This window comes from Vidua macroura, chromosome 2, assembly GCF_024509145.1.
Source record: "Vidua macroura isolate BioBank_ID:100142 chromosome 2, ASM2450914v1, whole genome shotgun sequence".
Lineage (NCBI taxonomy): Eukaryota > Metazoa > Chordata > Aves > Passeriformes > Viduidae > Vidua > Vidua macroura.
The window spans coordinates 81,263,593-81,284,560 of NC_071572.1; the positions used below are offsets into that span (position 1 = coordinate 81,263,593).

A 20,968-nucleotide genomic window follows, 5' to 3' on the forward strand; every position below is an offset into this window, starting at 1 on the left:
CTCAACGTTACCTGATAATATAAAAAAAATCTTCTGAGAATTCTGAGATGCTGTTCTGTTTCATTCTCATAGAACCACCATTGAACTACATTGCTCTTCCAGGAGTCTCAGATTGGACTGGCAGCCTCTGCAGATCATCTGACAAATAATGATGTTTTATGCCATTGTAATTGGACTTTGTCTGTGAACCCAGAACATTTATATAAACGGTGCTGGAGGCTGGCAGTATTTTACATCTTTATCCATCTCTCTGTTTAAGATCCTTTCTCAAAATCCATCACTATGGTATTTCAGTCGGTGATATAAGTTCATCTCTGCAACATTTCTAGGAAATACAGCAGAAAATTTTTTCCCATTTTATACATGTAGCATCATTGAGACATAGAGAAAGTAAGTGTCCATTTACCCTGACAAAGTACACACATATATTTTCATAATAATTTTTTTCATATTTCAAGTCAGCATTTCCCACACTTACTGTACTGGGTAAAAAATCTGTGATTATGGCTTTGTTCAGTAGCCTGCTGAAGCCAAAAATCCTCCATTTAGCAAATTCAGCAGCAGATTTAACTCTGTGTCCTGCTGCATTGGTGGGTAACACTGAATTTAGCCTCAGTGAGTTTTCAAGAGCATGAATGATTTGATACCTTAGTCCACATGGGTTATTTCAGCTACAGATCAGTGTATTATTTCAAAATGTGCACTGTATTAGAGGACTGTTTTCTATGAAATAACCATCTTATATTAAAATAACACAGATGAAACTTAAAAATAATATGTATTCTTGAAATAAACTTATTATATTGTACATTTTCTTTGTTATTCAAAAAAATTCATCAAAGTACCTCTTTTTTATTTTTTTGTAATTGCAACTCCTCTAATCGAAAGTTTTACACAGGTAATTTGCACTCGGTCAGAAGAGTACAACAGCCAACAGGGTTTATGCAGTGCCACAGGCGAGGGGCCTATAAGGAGAAATCCTGGAAACAACGATAAATCAAGGACCCCAAGGCTCCCATCCTCAGCTGATGTCGAATTTTGCCTTTCACTAACTCAGTATGAATCTGGACCCATGGATAAAATGGCCAATTACAGTTTCCGAAACACTTTGGAAGGTAATGTGCTTTATTCTGTTACACCATTTCCATCTGTAAATTGATTCTCTCTGGGGTTAGAGTCTTCAAACTCTGGGTAGTTTGAATTGGTTTTGTGAAGAATAACTGTAAAAAAAAAGGAAAAAGTTATGCTTTCACCTGGAATAGCAGAAGATAGAAAGAACCACATTAAAGGTGTTTGATAACAAACTAGAAACTATGGACTAGATCAGACCCTAAGCCTGTTAGGAGATACTTTCTCCTGCTACAGTCAGCACCAGGCACTGCATAAAAATACAGCCCAGCAGAAAAGGAGAACATCCAATAATCTGCTTATGCACAACCATGCGTAACCATGTAGCCATGGAGGGCATGTTTGCCCTGGAATTCACTGTCTTCCAGGGACCAGGCTGGGTAACAAGGGTGAAAGAAGATGTTGCCAGCTGGCATGTTCTGTCTACATCATTCCACTGTGAACTCCACAGCAGAGATTCTCCCAAACTCTAAAGCACATGGATTAAGTTATCCCTCAAGAACAATACTTAGTATAATTTCCAACAGAATTTAGTTGTTTACTTATCTAGCTATTTAACCTGTTTTGAGTTTTCCTAATTGGCTTGTAAGCAAAAGTTCTTTACTAAGAAATTCTTAATTATCTGTCTACTAAACTCTTTTGAATCTTGTAAAATTCCAAATAAGCAAGGATAACACATTTTACATTTAACAGTAAATATATTTCTACAATATCATGTATCAGCTGAATCAAATGTGATCTACTTTCAATCTCTCAGAGCTTTTTGTTTTCAAGAAACTGCATAAGGGCATAACAATACAAAACAGGAGTAGGAGAGAGGATAAGAAAAGAGTCATAAAGATGATAAGAGGGATGAAACAACTCTTTTATGAAGACAGGCTGAGAGAGCTGGCATTCAGTCTGCAGAAGAGAAGGCTCCAAGGGAAAATTACTGGGGTCTCCTAGTACATTAAGGGGACTTAAAAAAAGAAGGGAGAGGGACTTTTTATATGGGCAGATGGTGAGAGGACAAGGCCCAATTGTTTTAAACTGAAAGAGTTAAGGTTTAGATCAGATATTAGGAAGAAATTCTTTACACAGAGGATGGTGAGACACTGGCACATGTTGCAGAGAAGCTGTCCTGTCCCTGGAAGTGCTCAAGGCCAGGTTGGTTTGGGCCCTGAGCAACTTGAGTGAGTGGCATCTGTCACTAGATGGCAGAGGGGTTGGAACAACATGATCTTTAAGGTGCCTTCTGACCTTAACCATGCTATGATTCTAACACTGCAAAAGTTTTCATATGTTCAGTCTTAGTCTTAATGCAGTATGGAATGCCATAAAGCTTTTTTTGGGAAAAGTGGACCATTTTATTTTTTTAAAATAATCAGGCATTCAGATTTTGTCCCTAGCAGCCTAGAAAGAATCCAGACAATAATTGTCTGCATCTCTAAATGTAACTGTGCTTTCTGTACCTGAAAACAGAAACTACATGAAGTATTGGAAAGAAAAAGGTGACAAAACTGAGTAGAGGTTTGCCTACATTTTAGGCATAAAGTGTGTGAATAGATGAAAAAGAGTAAAGAAAAAGAAATTGAAGTAAACAAGTAATAAATTACTGAGGGTCTACCATCATGCCACTGGTATTGTAAACTAAAGCAAAAGCACAGTCTGTGGGAGTTTTTTATTTCATTTTTTAACCTGAATTATTTCAACACAACTTTACACCACACGACCACAAACATTTCTGCAACCAACTTATTTAGCTAACTAGATACACAATTGCAATGTGAAGTCAAGAATTCATGGCTAATGTTGAAAAAGATGGGAGAATATTTTTAAAGAAATTTTACTGATAAAAAAGCCCTTATAATTGCATTAACTCCTTTCTTTAAAATGGCTAGCTTAGTTTTTAGTTGTGCAAAAATGCCAAGTTTGGATTGGCGACTTGCATTTACAGTGTCTGTGCCTACTTCTTCTTGACTGTGTTCTTACAAACCTGTTAACACTTTGTAGGTCCTAACATTTTGTTCTTTTTTTGAAGCAAAACATTTTTCAACCCTGCTTTACTTATTTGCACAATTTTGTGCCAATGTACCTAAGGTCAAATTCTAATTCCTTTTAGATCCCAAGGAAATTCAAAGTAAGTGCATTGACCTTATTGGAGTTACTCTGGGTTTATAAAATGCGATCAGAACTAAGCCAGTGACTGTAACTGGGCAGCTCCTGATTTACACCAATGTGAGATTTACACCTCAGTTTCAGTTCTGTAATGAAAAATACTTGTGATCACATAGAACATCCCATTCTGGGCAGAACTTTATGCTTTTTCATTCCTCAGTGCGCTGGAACAAAGGCTAAAACTTTCATCCTTCAAAGGGGCAAGTATCAGTCAGCATCATTATAAGCAGATGACAACAAGGCAGGCTGAACTTTCTGTTTGACTAACATAAGGTGCTGCTGCAGAGACAGAAATTATGTCACTGAAGAATTTATTTCACAACAACCATAAACAGAAAAGGTCAATATTGTTCAATAAAACACTCCCATGAGGCTGTGCCCATGAATTGCCCTCTCACTCTGTGACAGACCAGATTCTGCTATGAATGAAAAACAACAGGTTAAGAGCAGTTCACACTTTGCCCCTGGAAGCAATTATTTTAAATAGGATTTGTTGATTCATGGTCCTAACTGGGGAACACTGCTGATTTCATTGGAAACTTCATGGATACAAGAGAACAGAAAATCAGCCTAGTTTAAAAGCATCCAGAAAGATCAGATATGGATTAGCTGACTGCTAATTAAGTAATTTGGCTTCTTTGTTCAGTTCAGTTTTGGAGTGTGACACCTTGAATGCTACTTCCTAAGAATAAGAGATAGCTGAAAAATTTAGACTTTCTTTTTCTTTATGAGCAGATTCCACAGTTCAAATTAGTTCATTCACAGCAACTTCAAATGAAAATCAGGGCCTTCTAAGTTTTGCACAAAGTCACAGAAGAGCATTAAAAAAAATCTAAAACCCTGTATCACTCATTATTCATGAATTAACTCATGACAAATGGTATCAAGCCAAACCATGTCATAGCATTCCATTGTCTGTCACAATTATGTATTGTTACTGCTATTTTGTCACGAAATAATGGAATAAATCATTAAACATTTCAAAATGTAATTTCATTTCAAAAGGACATTTTCCTTTTTTTTCTGAAATGAGAAATTTTCATCTGGAAAACTTTTCTCTGTATGTTCACAGCAATCCATAAAGCTGTAGAAAAAATGGCTTCTAAAAATGAAGTTAGCCAACAGGAAACTTCTAATTGAAACAGTTTCAGGCTACAGCCAACATTCCTCACCCAGCTTGACCCTCTACCCCTAGGTAAATTTATGATGCACACTGAGAAAATATTGTCAAATTGCAAAAAGCCATTGTTAGAGAACTAGGAAGACTACTCAGCACAGATCACATTGAAACTCTAGAAGAGAAATTTTAAGAAAAAATAAGTAGGTGGTGACATGGTCTAAATTAGATAATCACAAACTTTGATTTACTCCAGTCATATAGGTCAAATTCTATGGATCTTGCAGCTAGCTCAGTTTAGAGGGATTACAGTAATAACACCACCTGAGAAAGTATGTAAGATTTAACCCTGAAAATTTTCTTGTGAATTTGCCAGTGGCATAAATACTGCAGAAATATAAGCTAGAAGAACATCACTAGATGATGTTCAGGAATATGGCCTTAAAATTCTTATATTCCCCCTGTTTTAAAGCAGATGCATCTATCTGACCTGAACTTCTCTAAAATGTGAAAACTTTATTAAAGAAAAAAATCATACTCAGGGAGAATGGGAAAAAGTTGGACTCAGGTAGAGAACCAGAGAATCATTTAGACTGGAAAAGACGTTTAAGATCATTGAGTCCAACCATAAATCCAACACTGTCATGTCCATCACTAAACCATAGAATCACAGAATCGTTAAGATTGGAAAAGGTGTCTAAGATCTCCAAATCCAACTATTAACCTGCCATTTTCACTATTAAACCATATTTCCAGGTACCATATGCAGATGTTATATAAACACTTCCAGGCATAGTGTTTCTACCACTTATCTGGACAGCTTGTTCCAATGCCCAGACACCCTTTTCAAGAACAAATTTTTCCTAAAATCTCATCTAAACATCTCCTGTGGCAACTTGAGGTAACTTCTTCTGTTTCTTATTGCCTGTGAGAAGAAGTTGACCCCCATCTTGCTGCAGCCTCCTTTCAGGCAGATGTAGAGTGACCAGGTCTCTCCTGAGCCTCCTTTTCTCCAGGCTAAACACCCCCAGTTCTCTCAGCAGCTCCTCGCAGGACTTGTGCTCCAGACCCTTCCCCAGCTCTGTTGTCCTTCTCTGGACACGCTCCAGCCCCTCAATGTCTTTCCCATAGTGAGGGGCCCAGAACTGAACACAGAATTTGAGGTGTGGCCTCACCACTGCCCAATACAGGAGACAATCACTGCCCTGGTCCTGCTGGCCACACCATTGCTGATACAGGCCAGGATGCCATTGGCCTTCTTGGCCACCTGGGCACAATCTGGATCATGTTCAGCTGCTGTCAACCAACAGGTCTTTTTCCAATGGATGGCTTTCCAGTCACTCTTCCCCAAACCTGTAGCACTCATGTTGTGAACCACCACTTCACCTGGTTGAACCTCATGCAGTTTTCCTCAGACCATCAATCCAGCCTGTCCAGATCTCTCTGCAGAGCCTTCTTCCAGTCCAGAGGAGGGCAACAGGGGTAATGAAGGGTCTGCAGCACATGTCTTATGATGAGCTTCTGAGGGAGATGAGGTTGTTTAGCCTGAGGAAAAGGAGGCTCATGGGGGACCTTATCACTCTCTGAAAGTAGGTTGTAGCCAGGTGGGGTCGGTCTCTTCTCCCCAGCAACTAGCAGCAGGATGAGATGACAGACCTCCAAGCTGCGCCAGGAGAGGTTTAGGTTGGGCATTAGGAGGAATTTCTTTACAGAAAATGTGATTAGTCATTGGAATGGGCTGCCCAGGGAGGTGGTGAGCTACCATCTGTGGAAGTGTTTAAGGAAAGATGGGACATGGCACTTAGTGCCATGATCAAGTTGACATGGGATGTCTGGTCATAGGTTGGACTGGATGATCTCAAAGGTCTTTTCCAACCTCATTGATTCTGTGATTCCTGGCCTCCAGCAGATCAACCATCCAGCTTAGTGTTTTCTGCAAACTGACTGGGGGCGCAATCAATCCCCTCAACATGCAACAAACAAAGCAGAATTTGACCTTTAAAGTACCAGTTGTCCTTTCCACTGGCCTAGAAAGTCACACAAAACTAAAATTTATTTTGTAAGAAATACTGTTTTGCAGTTCAGAAAACCACTTGCAAAACTGTTATGGATATCTCAATGATGCTAGGGATGCCAGAGATGCTAAGCAGTTCCCCAGGATAATTAAAGAAGATAGGATTGTTGGAATGGATCCTCCATATCTGTAGCACTTTGCAGTGCTAATGCTCTCCAAGCTCTGCATACCTGCTGCTAGGTGTAGTTACAGCACCTCAGTCAGTGGCAAATGAGCAACTTAGCACTACCTGCTTTCAGTACATAAAGTTCTGCACTTGACTGATTGTACATGGACTTCTATGGTCTCTGTTAGCAGAATGCAAAATCCACAGTTAATATAATTAAGTACTCTATTAAAAGGCATACACCTGAGCTAATTGCATGTTCAATGAGAACCACCTATATACCATCCTAAAAACTATCCAGCAGCCTTAATTTTGAGCAGTATCATTCGTTTCTATTATAATAAACTTTGGTCTAAATTCCCACCTGATTTAATTTGGCCTGCCTCAGTAAAGTTACTTCAAATACCCTGAATCATTGTTGCTGATCAACAGTGTTAGGAGCAAGAGCAGAACAAGGTCTATGAAGCTCTAAAACTGTGATTTTTCTCTTATCCAAATCACTGGAGAAACTTCACTTCAGTGATGTACGTCCTGATAGCTATTTCTGATGCACTATAGTCAACCAAAGGTTTATAAGAACGTCTCAATGTTACAGCTTTCTATACTGGCTAAGATGATTTAATAGCTCACTGCAGTCTCCTCCATCCATTTGTCAGTCGCTCTCCCTCCTTTTTTGCTACCATCACTTGTCCTCATTATATCCTTATCTGAGACTCTGCATTTTAGGGGCCTGGAAAGAAAACCGGACATCCCACACTCCAGGGTGGTTTACTGCCAGGATAGTCAGTGAAATCTGTTCACAAAAGGACTGACAAGATAAAGGTAGTGCAGAGGAGAGGAAGGCACAGCATGGGGCAAGGCAGCTGGAGGAAAAAGAGTTCCCCTATACAGAGACGAGGAACTCTTATTTCCGCTCACTGCTTGTATCTGTAGTCTCACATCTGCTTTAGAGGTGATTTTACTGCAGCTACCTCAGCGAAGTTTCCTGCATCTGAGAAAACTGTGAAGTTTTTACATGTTCTTTTTGGGCAACCCCACTCTAGTATGTCATCCTGCATAGCTGATTGCACTGAAGTTTTAAAAAGTCTGAATGAATAAGACCCCAGATAATAAGATGCAGTAACATCACATCATGGCTTTATTCCTGCTAACTTACAAATTTATATGGAGTTTTCATAACAAGAGATCAGATATTAGAACTTCTCACGTGCAGGGTTAAACATGACATCAACTTTGACACTGACTGGATGCACCCCAATTATCTGGAGCCAGAGGGTGGGGTTGCTAAAGCTGTTCCAGTACAGAGATTTTGATGATTAAGATAATTGCTTATGTGCAGATGTTCCATGAAAAGCTGTCCAGAGCCAGAATGAGTATTCCATATATTTTTATGAATTATTAGATCAAGTGTTTGAAATGCATTAAGGAATGTAAGAAGCATCCAAAGTCTGATATCAAACATCTAGCTGTCTACCCAGACCCTGCAATAAGTTTTTCTTCCCTTAAACATACTTAAATACTTAATGCAGTGGAACATAAGTGGAAGAATTGCTTCAGAATGATGCATAGATATATCCTATCCAGTTAATGTTCACAGAAATGTCCTAGTATTGCTAAATTGACTGATCCCAATAACTATGTGCTGTGGCTAGCAGCAAGAAAGCCAAAATTGTTGCCACTGCTTCCTGTGAGTTCTGGATAGACTGACAATGTACATATATTCTTTATAATGGGAAACATAGCATTCACCATCATGCAGATTTCTGTGGACCCAATTTTTGCTTTGAGAACTTCTGTCCTTTGCTGTTTATGTCACCAAGCAGAACCCTCCAGAATCCTGGGCCATATCTGATGTACTTAAAATCTGCAGGTGTTAATGTATTCTTCTTTATTTCCTGAATCCAGACTTACTTTACCTTAAAGTTTACAATATTCATAGCAAGCCAACTCTACCTTCTCCAAATGTCCTAATTATATTTTCAACTCTGATTTCCCCTGAATTCCTCAAAGCTTTGTCTTACTATAGACTCAGAAAGATGGATGGCTATTAATGTATTTTGGTTCTTAGGTGCTATGGTTATGATTTGATTCTTATAAATACCAGTAGGTTTATGCCAGATGCTCTCCCCTTGTTTGAAGAAGTTGACTGACAACAAAAGGCACAATGAGGGAATTTAGAGTCGCAAAGCAATGCAATCATTTCACACAGATCATCAGAGTCCCATTTGGGTGTAAAACTCAGGTTTCCAAGTTCAGGGTATGACCCTACTCATAAGGCAACTCTAGCCACGTCTCAGTTAATACCTTGTGTGACTCAGAGAGGAGCAAATTCAGAGCAAGACAGCTGAAACTGTGGACCCAGATTCCATGTTACAGGTTAGGGCTTTCACAAGGAAGGGGTTTTTCATACTGGCTGTAGTTTAGTCCCCTGAACTGAACACCCAGTGATAGTTGGCACATTTTAGATTTTCTACAAAAGGAATCCATCTTGCAAAGTCAAAAATTGCCCTGTGGTGTGAGTCACAGTGTCAAATACCAAGACTGTTTGGAGATTCACTTCAAAAGTATATTACTGATTCTCATTCAAATGCTAGTTCTTCATCCAAACAAGTAAATAAAGCAAGTGTTCAAAGTCCATTAGGAATTTCCCATAGATAAAAGCTAATACCTTTATTTTCACCTTGAAGATATGATAAACTGCAACAATATTTGGGAAATACTGAGGATCAACACAATTATCATATTGTTCACGGCTCTTTTTATTTGATAATTAAATTGTGCAGATGTTTTAATGTGTCTCTATCAAGCTTCCTCATCCTACAGCTTACAGAAATTGTGAGAAGAAGGCATCTTCAGTAACCAAATAAAAGAGACAGATATGAAAGACTTTGTGGCATGGGTTAAATATCAGAACTAGCATCAGGTTCAGAAATAGACTGGGAGGACAACATAGCTTTCTACTCCTATTCTCTGGGAAAATCCCAGAGAAGGATTAGATGGTTGAGCTGGCTTTTACTAGGAATCCTTGCAAATATGTTGGAAGCGTGGCTGATGGGATGATGAGTAGAACTATAACATGAGACTTAAAAAGACATAGGCAGACTACCAAGATAAAAACTAATGCACAAACTCATCTTCCAGTATTTCCTGCTTGGGAGTTGGTCTGTGTAAGCTCTTCCTAAAGCCCATCTTTTAAGCATCCTCAAAAATAACAGTGGTCCATAGACTTCCATCCTGCAAGTCGGACTGTAAAAGATTATTGATTACTCACCAAATCCTTCTGTAGGGATTATAGATTGCATCTCCCATCAATAAAAGAATGTGTTCTATAGAGACAAACATTAATAAATTACTGAGTATATGATGAGATAAAATAACCAGTTTTATCTTAGGAGCCTGTAAATACAGAGATTAAAAATGAAAATAAAGTGAATAAGTTTTCCCAACATAAATAAATGTCCACACATAAATGTCTATAGGGATTATGTAGCATTTTACTAGACAGACAAAATGGACAAAGAAACTTAAAAATATAAAGTAATTAAGCAGTACATTTGCTGACATGCTGCATTAGCTACACGGCAGGAGTTTTAATTTAGCTTATTTTAATTTTATCTTTGCTATGCCTTTGAAATATATTAGCACTCCTTTACAAGTTTTCCTAAGCTCTTGTCTAAAAGGCTGAATGTAAATGAAAGTAAGTACTTTGATCTTCACTGTTACTGGAAAAAGAATTATACACATTGTCATATCAGCATATGATTTTCTCTCCAGGATTTGCTGATCCACAGACTGCGATATCCAACCCAGCACAAAGCGGTTTGCATAACGCACTTCACATCTACATGAATGGCTCCATGTCCCAAGTACAAGGCTCTGCAAATGATCCTATCTTTGTATTACACCATGCATTTGTGGACAGGTAAGTTTCATTTTCCTGAGTAAAACTAATTCATTATGTGGGGCTTTTTTTACAGTGTGCTTTTCACCTGCATTTCAAAGAGTGCAAACATTTTACATGTTTTTACACACACAACATTTTTAGACATGTAGAAAGGAGCTGTGCTGTTATTTGAAAGTATGTGTCTTTCCTAACCAGTCTGTATGTTCACTGGATTAAATATAATTTGATGACTTGACAAATGCACTCAGCTTTTATTAGAAAGGTAAAAATAGTTCTTCAATGATGTCATAATGATTAATATATATGGATGTGTATGGCAGGAAGTTTGGATCAAAAGTGAGTGACTCATTTTAACACGACTATCATCATTTGGAGCAATTCCTTTACATTCTAAATGTCAGGGCTGTTTCAATTTCTATCCCATAAGGAAAATCTAAGCGTGCTATTCATAAATAAAGAAGAAAAAATTAGTATTTAAGTGTGACAAACAAATTTTGACAGTTTCTTGATGAAAGAGTACAGCTGTGCATAATGAAAGGAGAGCAAACAGAAGGATATCATGTTTATTAATAAGAAAGGGTAGGAGAGCACAGTTTTGCAAGAAACTGGTGAAATTGCTACATTAAGGGTGGCATTCCAAGATTCCATTTCTGTCACCATAGTACATGTGAATGGCTACAAACAATTTACTCTGGACTTCATTTACACCAAATTGTGATGACTAAAGAGCAATTTAAAAAAAAAAAAAAAGCTAAGCAAAGAACTGTAAGAGCCACACACAATACACTTGTTCTGGAGCAGTTTATATTTTCTTATCCATCCTTTACTTTTTCTCCACTGAATGTTACTTGACTACTGCATAGCTTAGAACAACAACAAAAAAAAAAAAAAAAAAACCAAAAAACAAACTTACATAAATCTGCATACTCAGAAACCTACTGTCTGAGAATTTGCCTGCATGCAGCAAGGTGCCTATTGAGATGAAGACCAAAATGGATTCTTCATTTGGGCCACTGAGGCATGCAGCATAGGAGGGATGCAAATTACAGCTTGTAAGTTGTACATCTTACAAGCTCTACATCTTGCAGTCTCAGGCAGTTCATATCAAAACTCTTACGTAAAACTTTATCTTATTTAACCAAAAAGCTAGTAGATGTAAAAAGACAAAATTGAAGTTGGGCTTTTGCTTCTCATATATATTTTAAGTATAAGAGGACTGAAAAAAATAATACTATTTATATCTAATAAAAATATTTTATATATATATATATAATATTATATATATATATATAAAAGAGATTATATATTTAATGAGCTTACTGATTATATTCCTCATATTTTACCCATCCAGAAATAGGGCATCAAGTCTTAGCAAGTCACCCAGGCATCAGTGGAATCGTTCATTCAATTGTTAAGACTTAAATGTCTTCTGCTCCTCATATCATAGGGTATAATTAGTCTTCTGTAAGTGTCAGTTTTGAAAATCTTTTATGTGAAAAGCTTTTCTTGAGGACATTTTAAACCTTACACAGTGTAGCTTAGCTGTGATTTAGCATATCCATGCATTGACTGCTTCACAGGATGGATGGTTGAGGGTTTCAAGTGTGGTTACTAATCTCAAGCTGGTGCCTGGAAATTAACTTTCCAACATCTAGGCTATTAAAAAATGGATCAATTGAATATTCAGAAAAAAGGAACATAGAAAGGAAAAAATATGTTGTGCCATGTCAAAAGAATTGTTTTCCTTAGACATTGACACTTGCAGGAGACCTGTGCACCTTTTAGCTCCACTCACTGCAAGGCTTAAGTAGCACCTTGGTCTTCATGCTGACCCTTTCCACTGAGGAATTTCAGTATAGTCATTATAAGTCCCTGGAAATAATTCTCATAACTATAGTTGTTATCAATTTTAAAAGGCAAAATTATTTGCAAAAGATAACCTCATTAAACCGTACTAGTGTTGAGGAAATAAACCACTGCACAGGCTCTGTGGAGGCAATAGAGATACACATGATGCAACCTCACCCCATCTGTGGCAGCAAGGCATCACCAGTGCTCTGCAGCTGCTGTGAATATGGGCCTTAGTACACACAGATGTAAAATCTGAGAATAATGCTGCCTTTTGTGTAGGTGACAGAAATGCATTAGCCTGCTTTGGGTTACTTAGCATCTCTATCTGTGACAGATTAATCATGCTTTTAGTTATAATTAATAAGTAGGTGACTGACAGGTACATACAGTGCATTTTAGAAAATACTGCTCCTCTCCTACATAGACTTGAAGGGTTGCGAAGAAATTCTTTTCTGAGAGGCAAGCAAGAATACAAAGAATAGAGGAAGTGGGAGACAGTCTCCAGAGCAGCAGAAGCACATTTTTTGGTCCTTATCAACTTTTCTCATTTGGGCAGAATACTTTTGAGCTGACTGCTAACACTACATTGGGCCAATGGGCTTTTAACTAACTTTTCAACTGTATCTTCTGATGACAACAACAACCACAGTTCTGCTGGGTTTGCAGAGGTAGGCAGCAGCTCTGTGTCAGGAAATCAACAATGGTCCAGCATTTGAGCATCCAAGTAGGATCTTACAGAGGAATTTCCTCACTCTATTGTAAATTCTTTGAGTGAAACCCAGCATGCAACTTGCCCTCCCAAACTTGCATCCCCTAGAGATGTGTTTCCTTCCCATCAATTTCAATGAAGCTTTTGAGGAGCTGTGGATCTGAGCTTGAGCTAACCCATCTGTACTGTGGGAGATATTAGATGCCTACGCAGCAGGGATGCTGTCAGGCTAAATGTATTAATGACTGTGAAATGCTCAGTTACAACCATAATAGGAGTGATAGCAATAAGGCAATAGATCATTGGAAGTGATTTTGCATGGAAACATATGGTACAGAGGAGGATAAACAAGTGTATACGACGTCTGCTGACAGGTGTGAGCCAAATGTTAGGAGTTGCTTTCTAAACTGAGCAACAGCCAGCCTACCATCTGCTGTCCCTCACCTTCCCTGCCCAGGCCTGATTGCACAAAAGGAGGGAAGGATAGATGAAGCAGAGGTGCAGTTGAGATCACTCAGGTGAAAGAAAAAAGCACTGGCTTATAAACATTTCCGGTTTTTTTAGATCATTCCCTCTCAGCAGTGCAGATACATGAAGGTACCGAGGCAACAGCTTTCTTAGCAATGATTAATCAAGCTCCTTGCCTTCTTATTTGCTAGAAGATGTAGGGATCAAATCTCAGTGCTAGGTAAAAGCAGGTGACCACCATGAAAATTATTAATTGTTAATTTAATGGCTCAAAAAATAAAAAGAAAAAATATGCAACAAAATACACATTCAGCAAAAACAAGAGCTTTTTTAGCTCTCTGAAGCATTTATCTTAATTGCAAATCTCTTTACTATTCAGATATGCTCTACAGTCAGCACAAGGGAATAACAAGGGAGGAGTCAACCCACTCAAGCTGTAAGGAGCAGCTGCACAGGCCATGAAAGCATGAGCCCACAGTCACACTTGAGATCACTGGGGTGTTTTCTGTGCTCAGAGAAGGAACTCCTTCCTCTCTGCTGGATCTTTTAGACGTTTCATCTCTAAAGTCATGTAGTATCTCCATCTGTTCACCCTGTACTTCTATCCTTTGAATATTTCAGCTTTCTTATTTATTTCATACCTCTATAACTCTGGATTTCCACACCACAACCCAACAATTCCCCTAAGAAAAGCTAAATAGCAACAGGGAATAGAAGTTGTCATTAAAGATCTCCTTCCAGCTTTATGCCCATGCAGCAGCTAATGCAATAGGGCCTCAGTCCTCATCTTGTTCCTAAGTTCTACAGCAATGGGCAGGGTTTATTACAATAATGTGGATGACTTCCAAAGGCCCTGGTTTTAGAACAAGCAGTTTAGAAATAATTTTCTGAAGACACACAACAGATGTGTAAGATATCAGTCTCTTGTCTCTCTAAAGCCTAGTATTTGTTAGACTATTTGCATATTAGTCTAGAGCTAGATCCAGACTGCCAGTTCTAGTGATGTCATCATTACATGACCTGTTTTCTCCAGCTATCATAAATAACTGCACAGCTCAGAATGCTGCTGCAACCACCATCACATTAACCCAATGCTCTTCTTAACTCCAAGTGTTCTTCTCTGTTCATTCCCTTCTGCTGCTTCTTTGTTCTCTTCACATCAGATCTACTGGCTTCTGTCATGAAGGCCCTTCACTGCTCAACCCCAAATCCTTGTTAAGGAACTCATGTACCACTCCAAAATGTTCATTATACCATTCTCTACTGTATACCTTTTTGGCATTCAGACAAGTCCTCCATACTTGTCCTCAGTGAGTGGAGTATTGCAGTCCCAGTGCATGAGTGCCTGATCCTTCTGTCTGTATCTCTCTGTTGTGTTTTGTCCTGTGTGCATGTTTTAAGGTCTGTCATTAAGGGACTATCTCATTCCCCTGGCCTGTGCAGCACCTGGCACCTTAGCCTCAACCTGTGGCTCTCAGATATCAAAGAAACAGGAGGTAACAATTGCTTCATTTACTGTCACATAAAATAGCAAAGACAAGACACAGCTGGAAATCCCTGCTCTGATCAGCAGCCCCCCATTCCCTCAGCCATCTTTACAGACACTTTCAGTCCCCGTGGATTCAATATATTCACCATGTTGCCAGCACCTTCTTCCACTTAAAAAAAAATTAAAAAAATAAAAGGCCGCACTATGGCAAAAGAGAAAAAAAATTATTTTGTTGTAAAAAAAATGCTTTAACATGAGAAAATTTGATTTTCATTCCCAGAAGATGTCAAAATAAATGTCACTTATTTCTACTCTGTTTTTGAAACAGATTGTTTTTGTTTTCTCTTGAATGTCATCTCAGGGTTTTTAAACCAAAAAAATGGCACAATAAAAAACCAAGTTGTTCTCTTGTTTTGAAGTGTTGACAGGAAACAAGAACTTATTTTAGAAGTTAAAAACTATTTGGTTCAAGAATTTGGAATATTTGGAGAAAAGGCTTTTAAAAGAATAATCAGAAATTCTTGTAAGACAATGCTATGTTTCCAGACTTGTTTAATACATGAAATAAGAATGATTCTTTATCCTGAAATGTCTCCAGTGGGAGACAACACAGATAAAGCATGAGGCTGAGGAATTATATTCTCCCTTTGGTATACAAAAGCTTAGAGACACCATATACAAAAACTTTTGTTTGAGGTGCAGCTGATATGGAAATTGTAGAACAATAATATATCAGCTAATAATGAAACAGTCTAAAAATTGAAAAATGATATTATAAACACAAATTATATGATTAATTTTATTCCTTGATATAGACATAGCAAGGATGTTACTATCTTTTGAGGTTACATTTGTAAATGACACAGCCTAGAAGTCATATTTTTCTGGAGCTGAATGAGCTACAGCTTGGAGCCACTTGAAATCTATTAGACAAAGGCAGGTCAAGAGGTTGCAGTTAGCAATATCCTGGGAAGAGAGCTCTGATCAGCATGCACAGCTACATCTCACCAGTGGGTTCTGTGGCACAGCAGCAAAGTAGCCCAGCTTTCACCCTTCACTGATATTTAAAAAATTCACTTTGTCACAGCGGGTCCTGCACACAGAAAGCAGCTCTGTTCTATCACAAGGGACTTAGAGGAAGTCCCTTATCTCCAGCAGAATATTTGAGGGTGGGCCAGGAACGACTTTGGGTCACACAAACTCCTAAAACAAGTGTGAGATACAGAGCAGATATGTACAGAAGGTGGGGGTAAACTCAAGCATGGAAGTTTTTAGAAAAGAAATTTCTAAATTTTTAGTTTTGTTCCCCTTGGGGATGTCTACAAATGTGCAGGAGGACACATGCTCCCTCTGTTTCCACAAGCCCTCTTTTGGCACCAAGCAGAGCTGCTAACTTTTCCCTCCTAACCTCTCAGGCTTTGTAGCATGTTACCCAGAGCTACTCAGCTTGTTTGATGGAGCTGACTCACTCAAAGTGGGCTCAGTATGTGGGCAGAGTGAGTTCACATCTCCTGTGAAATACCACATAAATATATCCATGGAAAGCAGAGTGTAAGTGGGAAGGATGGGGTGTTGCTGAGAAACAGCTCCCCAGTATCTCTGCTTTGATATCGCTGTGTCTGGGGCTGAAAGGCAAATCATACACCAAGATACTGAGCTGGCCTCTAACATCTACTTCAGTAAGTCTGAGCAGTTGCAATTGCAAAGCACCCAAAGGGATGCAAGAGCAGCCTTGGAGGGCCACATCACCTGTCATCTAACATGTACCATGGCTAGAGGCAAAAGTGAAGGAGTACAGGTTCCCTCCTCCAGTGGACAGAGGGGGACTGAATATATGTAGTACATTTGAGGGTGCACCTGCATTTAAAGTAACATAAAATAAGTCCTCTGGATATCCACAGGTACACCATACAGAAGCAGACACAGAGAGAAATAATGACAAGGATCAGGCTCTGGAGATAAATATTCTTTTTATTGATTAAGCATACATATAACCTATAGTGCTGTGCTCCACCTTGCTTTAGGGGAACGACCAGAGAAAGGTTAAACAGACATTTCTGCATCATATGTGAAATACAGCATTTGGCAATCTCACCTGCCATGTCATTATTCAGGCTACATGTTTGTAATGATCCATTCTGTTCATAAAAATTTATTATATAGCAGGTTCAGTTCAAAGAGTCCCATTTAAAGTGCAGGTTTCATATCAATCTTACTGCAATATTTTAGTTCAACCAACACAATTACTGAATGGATCACTTCATACACCACATATTTTGCAAATAATTACTGGTTTTTAAAAGGAAAGGTTACACTGCCTTGAGACTTCACAAGATCTGCATTGTTAGTCTTCACCTATTCTCTTAATGCTGGAGGAGGAGGAAGCTCCCTGTGGCACAGCAATCAAAATAAGCTCTGATGCAGACAGCTAGCATTTCCTTCCTGCAGCACTTCTGCAATAACAGCTGATGTAATTGTTCAAATTGTAAAAAATCACCAGAAAACATGGTACTTTTCTCACCCACATGTAGCTACCTCCTATTCATCAAGAGAAATTATCACTTCACTTCCATAAATGTGATTTATGTATTATATGCCCTTGTGAACCTCAATAATGACAATATTTAAGTCTCAAAAGAACTGAATTGCAAGTACAAAAGCAGGTTCTATAGTGTCAGTCCAGCTACCTTCACAGCCAACCATTTTAATCTGCTTGTTATCTTTGTCTTCAGGGAAAAGTAGTTAAACTTTGGAGCAGCTGCATTTTTACTATCTCTGACTTCAAGTGATGTTTTTGTGTTAGCAACAAACCATGGCAAAAATGAATCTGAAAATTTTAGCACAGGATATACATTCCATCAAATGGTAACTTTTATTTTTGATGCAGCACATGGTTGGTTGCATTTCTATTTCCTTATTTACCAAACACACAGGACACCCCATTATGTCTCATCTGTAACCTGGGGTTTGCAGTGCTTGTTGGACAGTATTGGAGACCTAAATCTGAATAGAAAACAAATATCTCTAGCCAAACATTGCTCTGGTTTGTCAGTAAGGGGTGAAACAACATACATGATGACAGCTATTTATGGAACAAGAATTTCTCTCCTGTACCTCAGAAAAGTCATTTACAACATTGGTGTTAAACAAAGGCTGACCTGACTAAGAAAAGCAACAGAGTTTAGATCAGGTATCTGATGGAATCTCAGTGCAGCTAATCCTCATTTAAACTCATTTCTTTCCAGCAGAGGTACAGAACAAGCTCCCACAGGAATTAGATTATTTTGCCAATAACTGGGTTAGGCGAAGTCACTACCTAGTCCTACGCTAGAGAATATGGACATTCCTTTGCAGAGATTCCTACACATTTTTTCCAACACTCAGCTCTTGTCTTTAGTGTAAAGCTTGGCTTATCCATTATCTTCCTCTTTAGTAGAAATAAAGCTCTGTGCATGTTAATATAACAGCAACTGATCAAAGGTGGGCTTAGCACTTGTTGTTTCATCCTACCCAGTTTTCTGAGAAGGCAAAAAACCAGTAATATTTCAGTAAGGTTTCTTTACTGGGAAAGTAGGTTACAGGACTGCTCAGCTTGTAAAGCTTTGTGGCAGGGGAGCCCAGACTTACATGCAGTGGAATTGAAGCCTCAGGTAGCTTCATGACTTTCTTGGGAAGGGTTAAGCAGTTTGCAATGAAACCAAATGATAGCAAATGGGGAATAGAAGTGCAGGACTTCAGCAACCCTCTCTGAAAGAGGAACAGATAGTAGTCATCTCTGCTCAAGATCATTCTATCTGAATGCTCTGCAGGAGTCTGGTGCTTGAGCACCTTCTTTTCATGACAGAGGCTTGAGGAGCTGGTGACACTTTTTATTCTAGGAGAGAAACACTTGGAGGACTACATAATTATTGGAGCAATGAGGGGAAGCTATATTGCCCTCTGCAGCCAAATAAGCATGCAAAGCATCAATGAGAAATCTAATTGCATCTTCTTCAAATACCTGTGGAAGCTCAAGTTGTTTGACATAAAGAGGAAAAGTTTCAGATGGAAAGTATGAAGACCCTTCTCTTCACTTAGTCCTACAGACGTGTTGAGGGTGTTTGATAGATTAAGGGGAAAAGTTCTAAACCACCTTGGTAGGGAAAATATTAAAAAATATCTCATAAATGGCATGGAACTGTGTCAGGCGAGATCTAGGTTCAAAAAGGAGAAGCTCAGGAAACAATTCCCTAGTTTAGGGAAAGGTTCTTCACCCAGAGGGTGGTTGGGCACTGGAACAGGCTCCCCAGGGCAGTGATCACAGCACCAGCCTGAGTGAGTTCAAGAAGCATTTGCACAGCACTCTCAGGCACATGGTGTGACTCTTGGGGATGTCCTGTGCAGGGCCAGGAGTTGGACTCAGTGATTCTTGTGGGTCCCTCCCAACTCAGGATATGATATGATTCTATGAATGCAGCAGCTGCAGTAACTTTAAGGCTTTCAAGAAACTGGGGCATAGGCAAAGTGGCACTGCTTTTCTCTTAGGTGGAATTGGTTGCATGGGACTACACCCTTGTCAATTCTCTCCCTCTTGTCTCCTTTATCTGACACTTTCCAAACATCCAGTTTGTGCAGTGAGAACAAAGGAGATGAAATGCTTGTAGTGAGATCCATGAAGCAGAGCTGTGCCAAGATCCTCAGGTGTCACATGGCTGCCCAGCTCTGGTGGAACTGTGTAGTGGGTGGGAAGGTGACAGCATAGTGTATGCTATTATACCTCACTCAGAGAATGGTACTTTAGGAGACAGCCTGTAACTAGTATCAATCTTGCTGAGTAAGGAAGGGGCTTTATGTCATCTGCACGTTGTGCCTCTGTATTTCAGGTGGTCTATTCCACTCAAGTCCACAAAAAAAAATCCCCACTTTTGGTTCAGAAGATGGGAAAAAAGGGAAAAAATGAAGTAGGCCAGATCTTTCCTGAAAATGAATATTCATCTTTCAGATGCATATAATTGATCTACATGGGGAATACATTCTCTGAGAAAAAAAATCAAGAGCACAGCATTATGTGGGAAGACAGTTCTGCCAGGCTAAAACATCCTCTTTTCTTTCTGTTTCATGCAAGTCTATCTTTTAAGTGTTGACAAATCTAGAAGCCCAAGCTGCTGTGGCTACCACAGCTTCATGCTCTTGGGTGCAGCCAGTACTGAGGTTGAGAATGTATTCCCAACCTCACACACACACACACACTAGGTGTATATATATGTGTACACATATATGCAAATGTGCTTGACCAGATATGCAGATCAATGCAAAAAATGCAGCACTCACACAAAATTCCAACAGCACCAACAGCGTCATCCTCTTTACCTGTTTGGCTGACCATGATGAAAGCCTGTTATGGGAAAATATACATCTATATAAAGATATATACATGCACAGCCTACGTTCCCCAGTAACTGGCCTTAGGCAACCAATGTAGTCACTAACCCAAGCCCCTGACCTGCAGCTGCCTCACCCACAAGCAGGCACATGCAGGTGTGCATGCATGCACAGGTGTCTCTGGTGGCTGGCCCAGGGACTGGCACAGGAGTAACTTCACAGAAGTACCGCAAAGTTTGGGGAAGAGGCAAAGTTGTCCAAAGATCCTTGCTGCAAGCTGCAGCTTGGAATTGATGATGGAAGCCCCTGGATGTTCTCCAGCAGCTGGGACTAGACAGAAAAAGCACTGTAACCCAGGGCAATCCTCAGCAGTGATTCACCAGTGGGGGACAGAGCCTCAAAGGCTTTGGATGGGCTTTCACAATAACTGAGGGCAGCATCTTAATTTTTAATCAGACACTTGCATTATGATGGTGTAATTTGTTTACAACCTTCCTGAGAGTCCCTGTAGTGTCTTTAGCCAACTTAAAACAAAAAGAACAAAAAAGAATACTGCAATATAACTGCATACATTGGCAAACAGTACAGTGCCTTGACTTTACAA

General features: G+C 39.2%; 1 protein-coding gene across 1 annotated transcript in view; it reads left to right on the forward strand.

The window, feature by feature from the left end:
• Positions 1-20,968, forward strand: part of TYR (tyrosinase) — a 42,952-nt gene that overhangs the window by 9,553 nt on the left and 12,431 nt on the right. The window contains exons 2-3 of the mRNA XM_053970596.1: positions 899-1,115; positions 10,357-10,504. Coding sequence (XP_053826571.1) covers positions 899-1,115; positions 10,357-10,504 — 365 coding nt within the window. The remainder of the gene's footprint in view (positions 1-898; positions 1,116-10,356; positions 10,505-20,968) is intronic.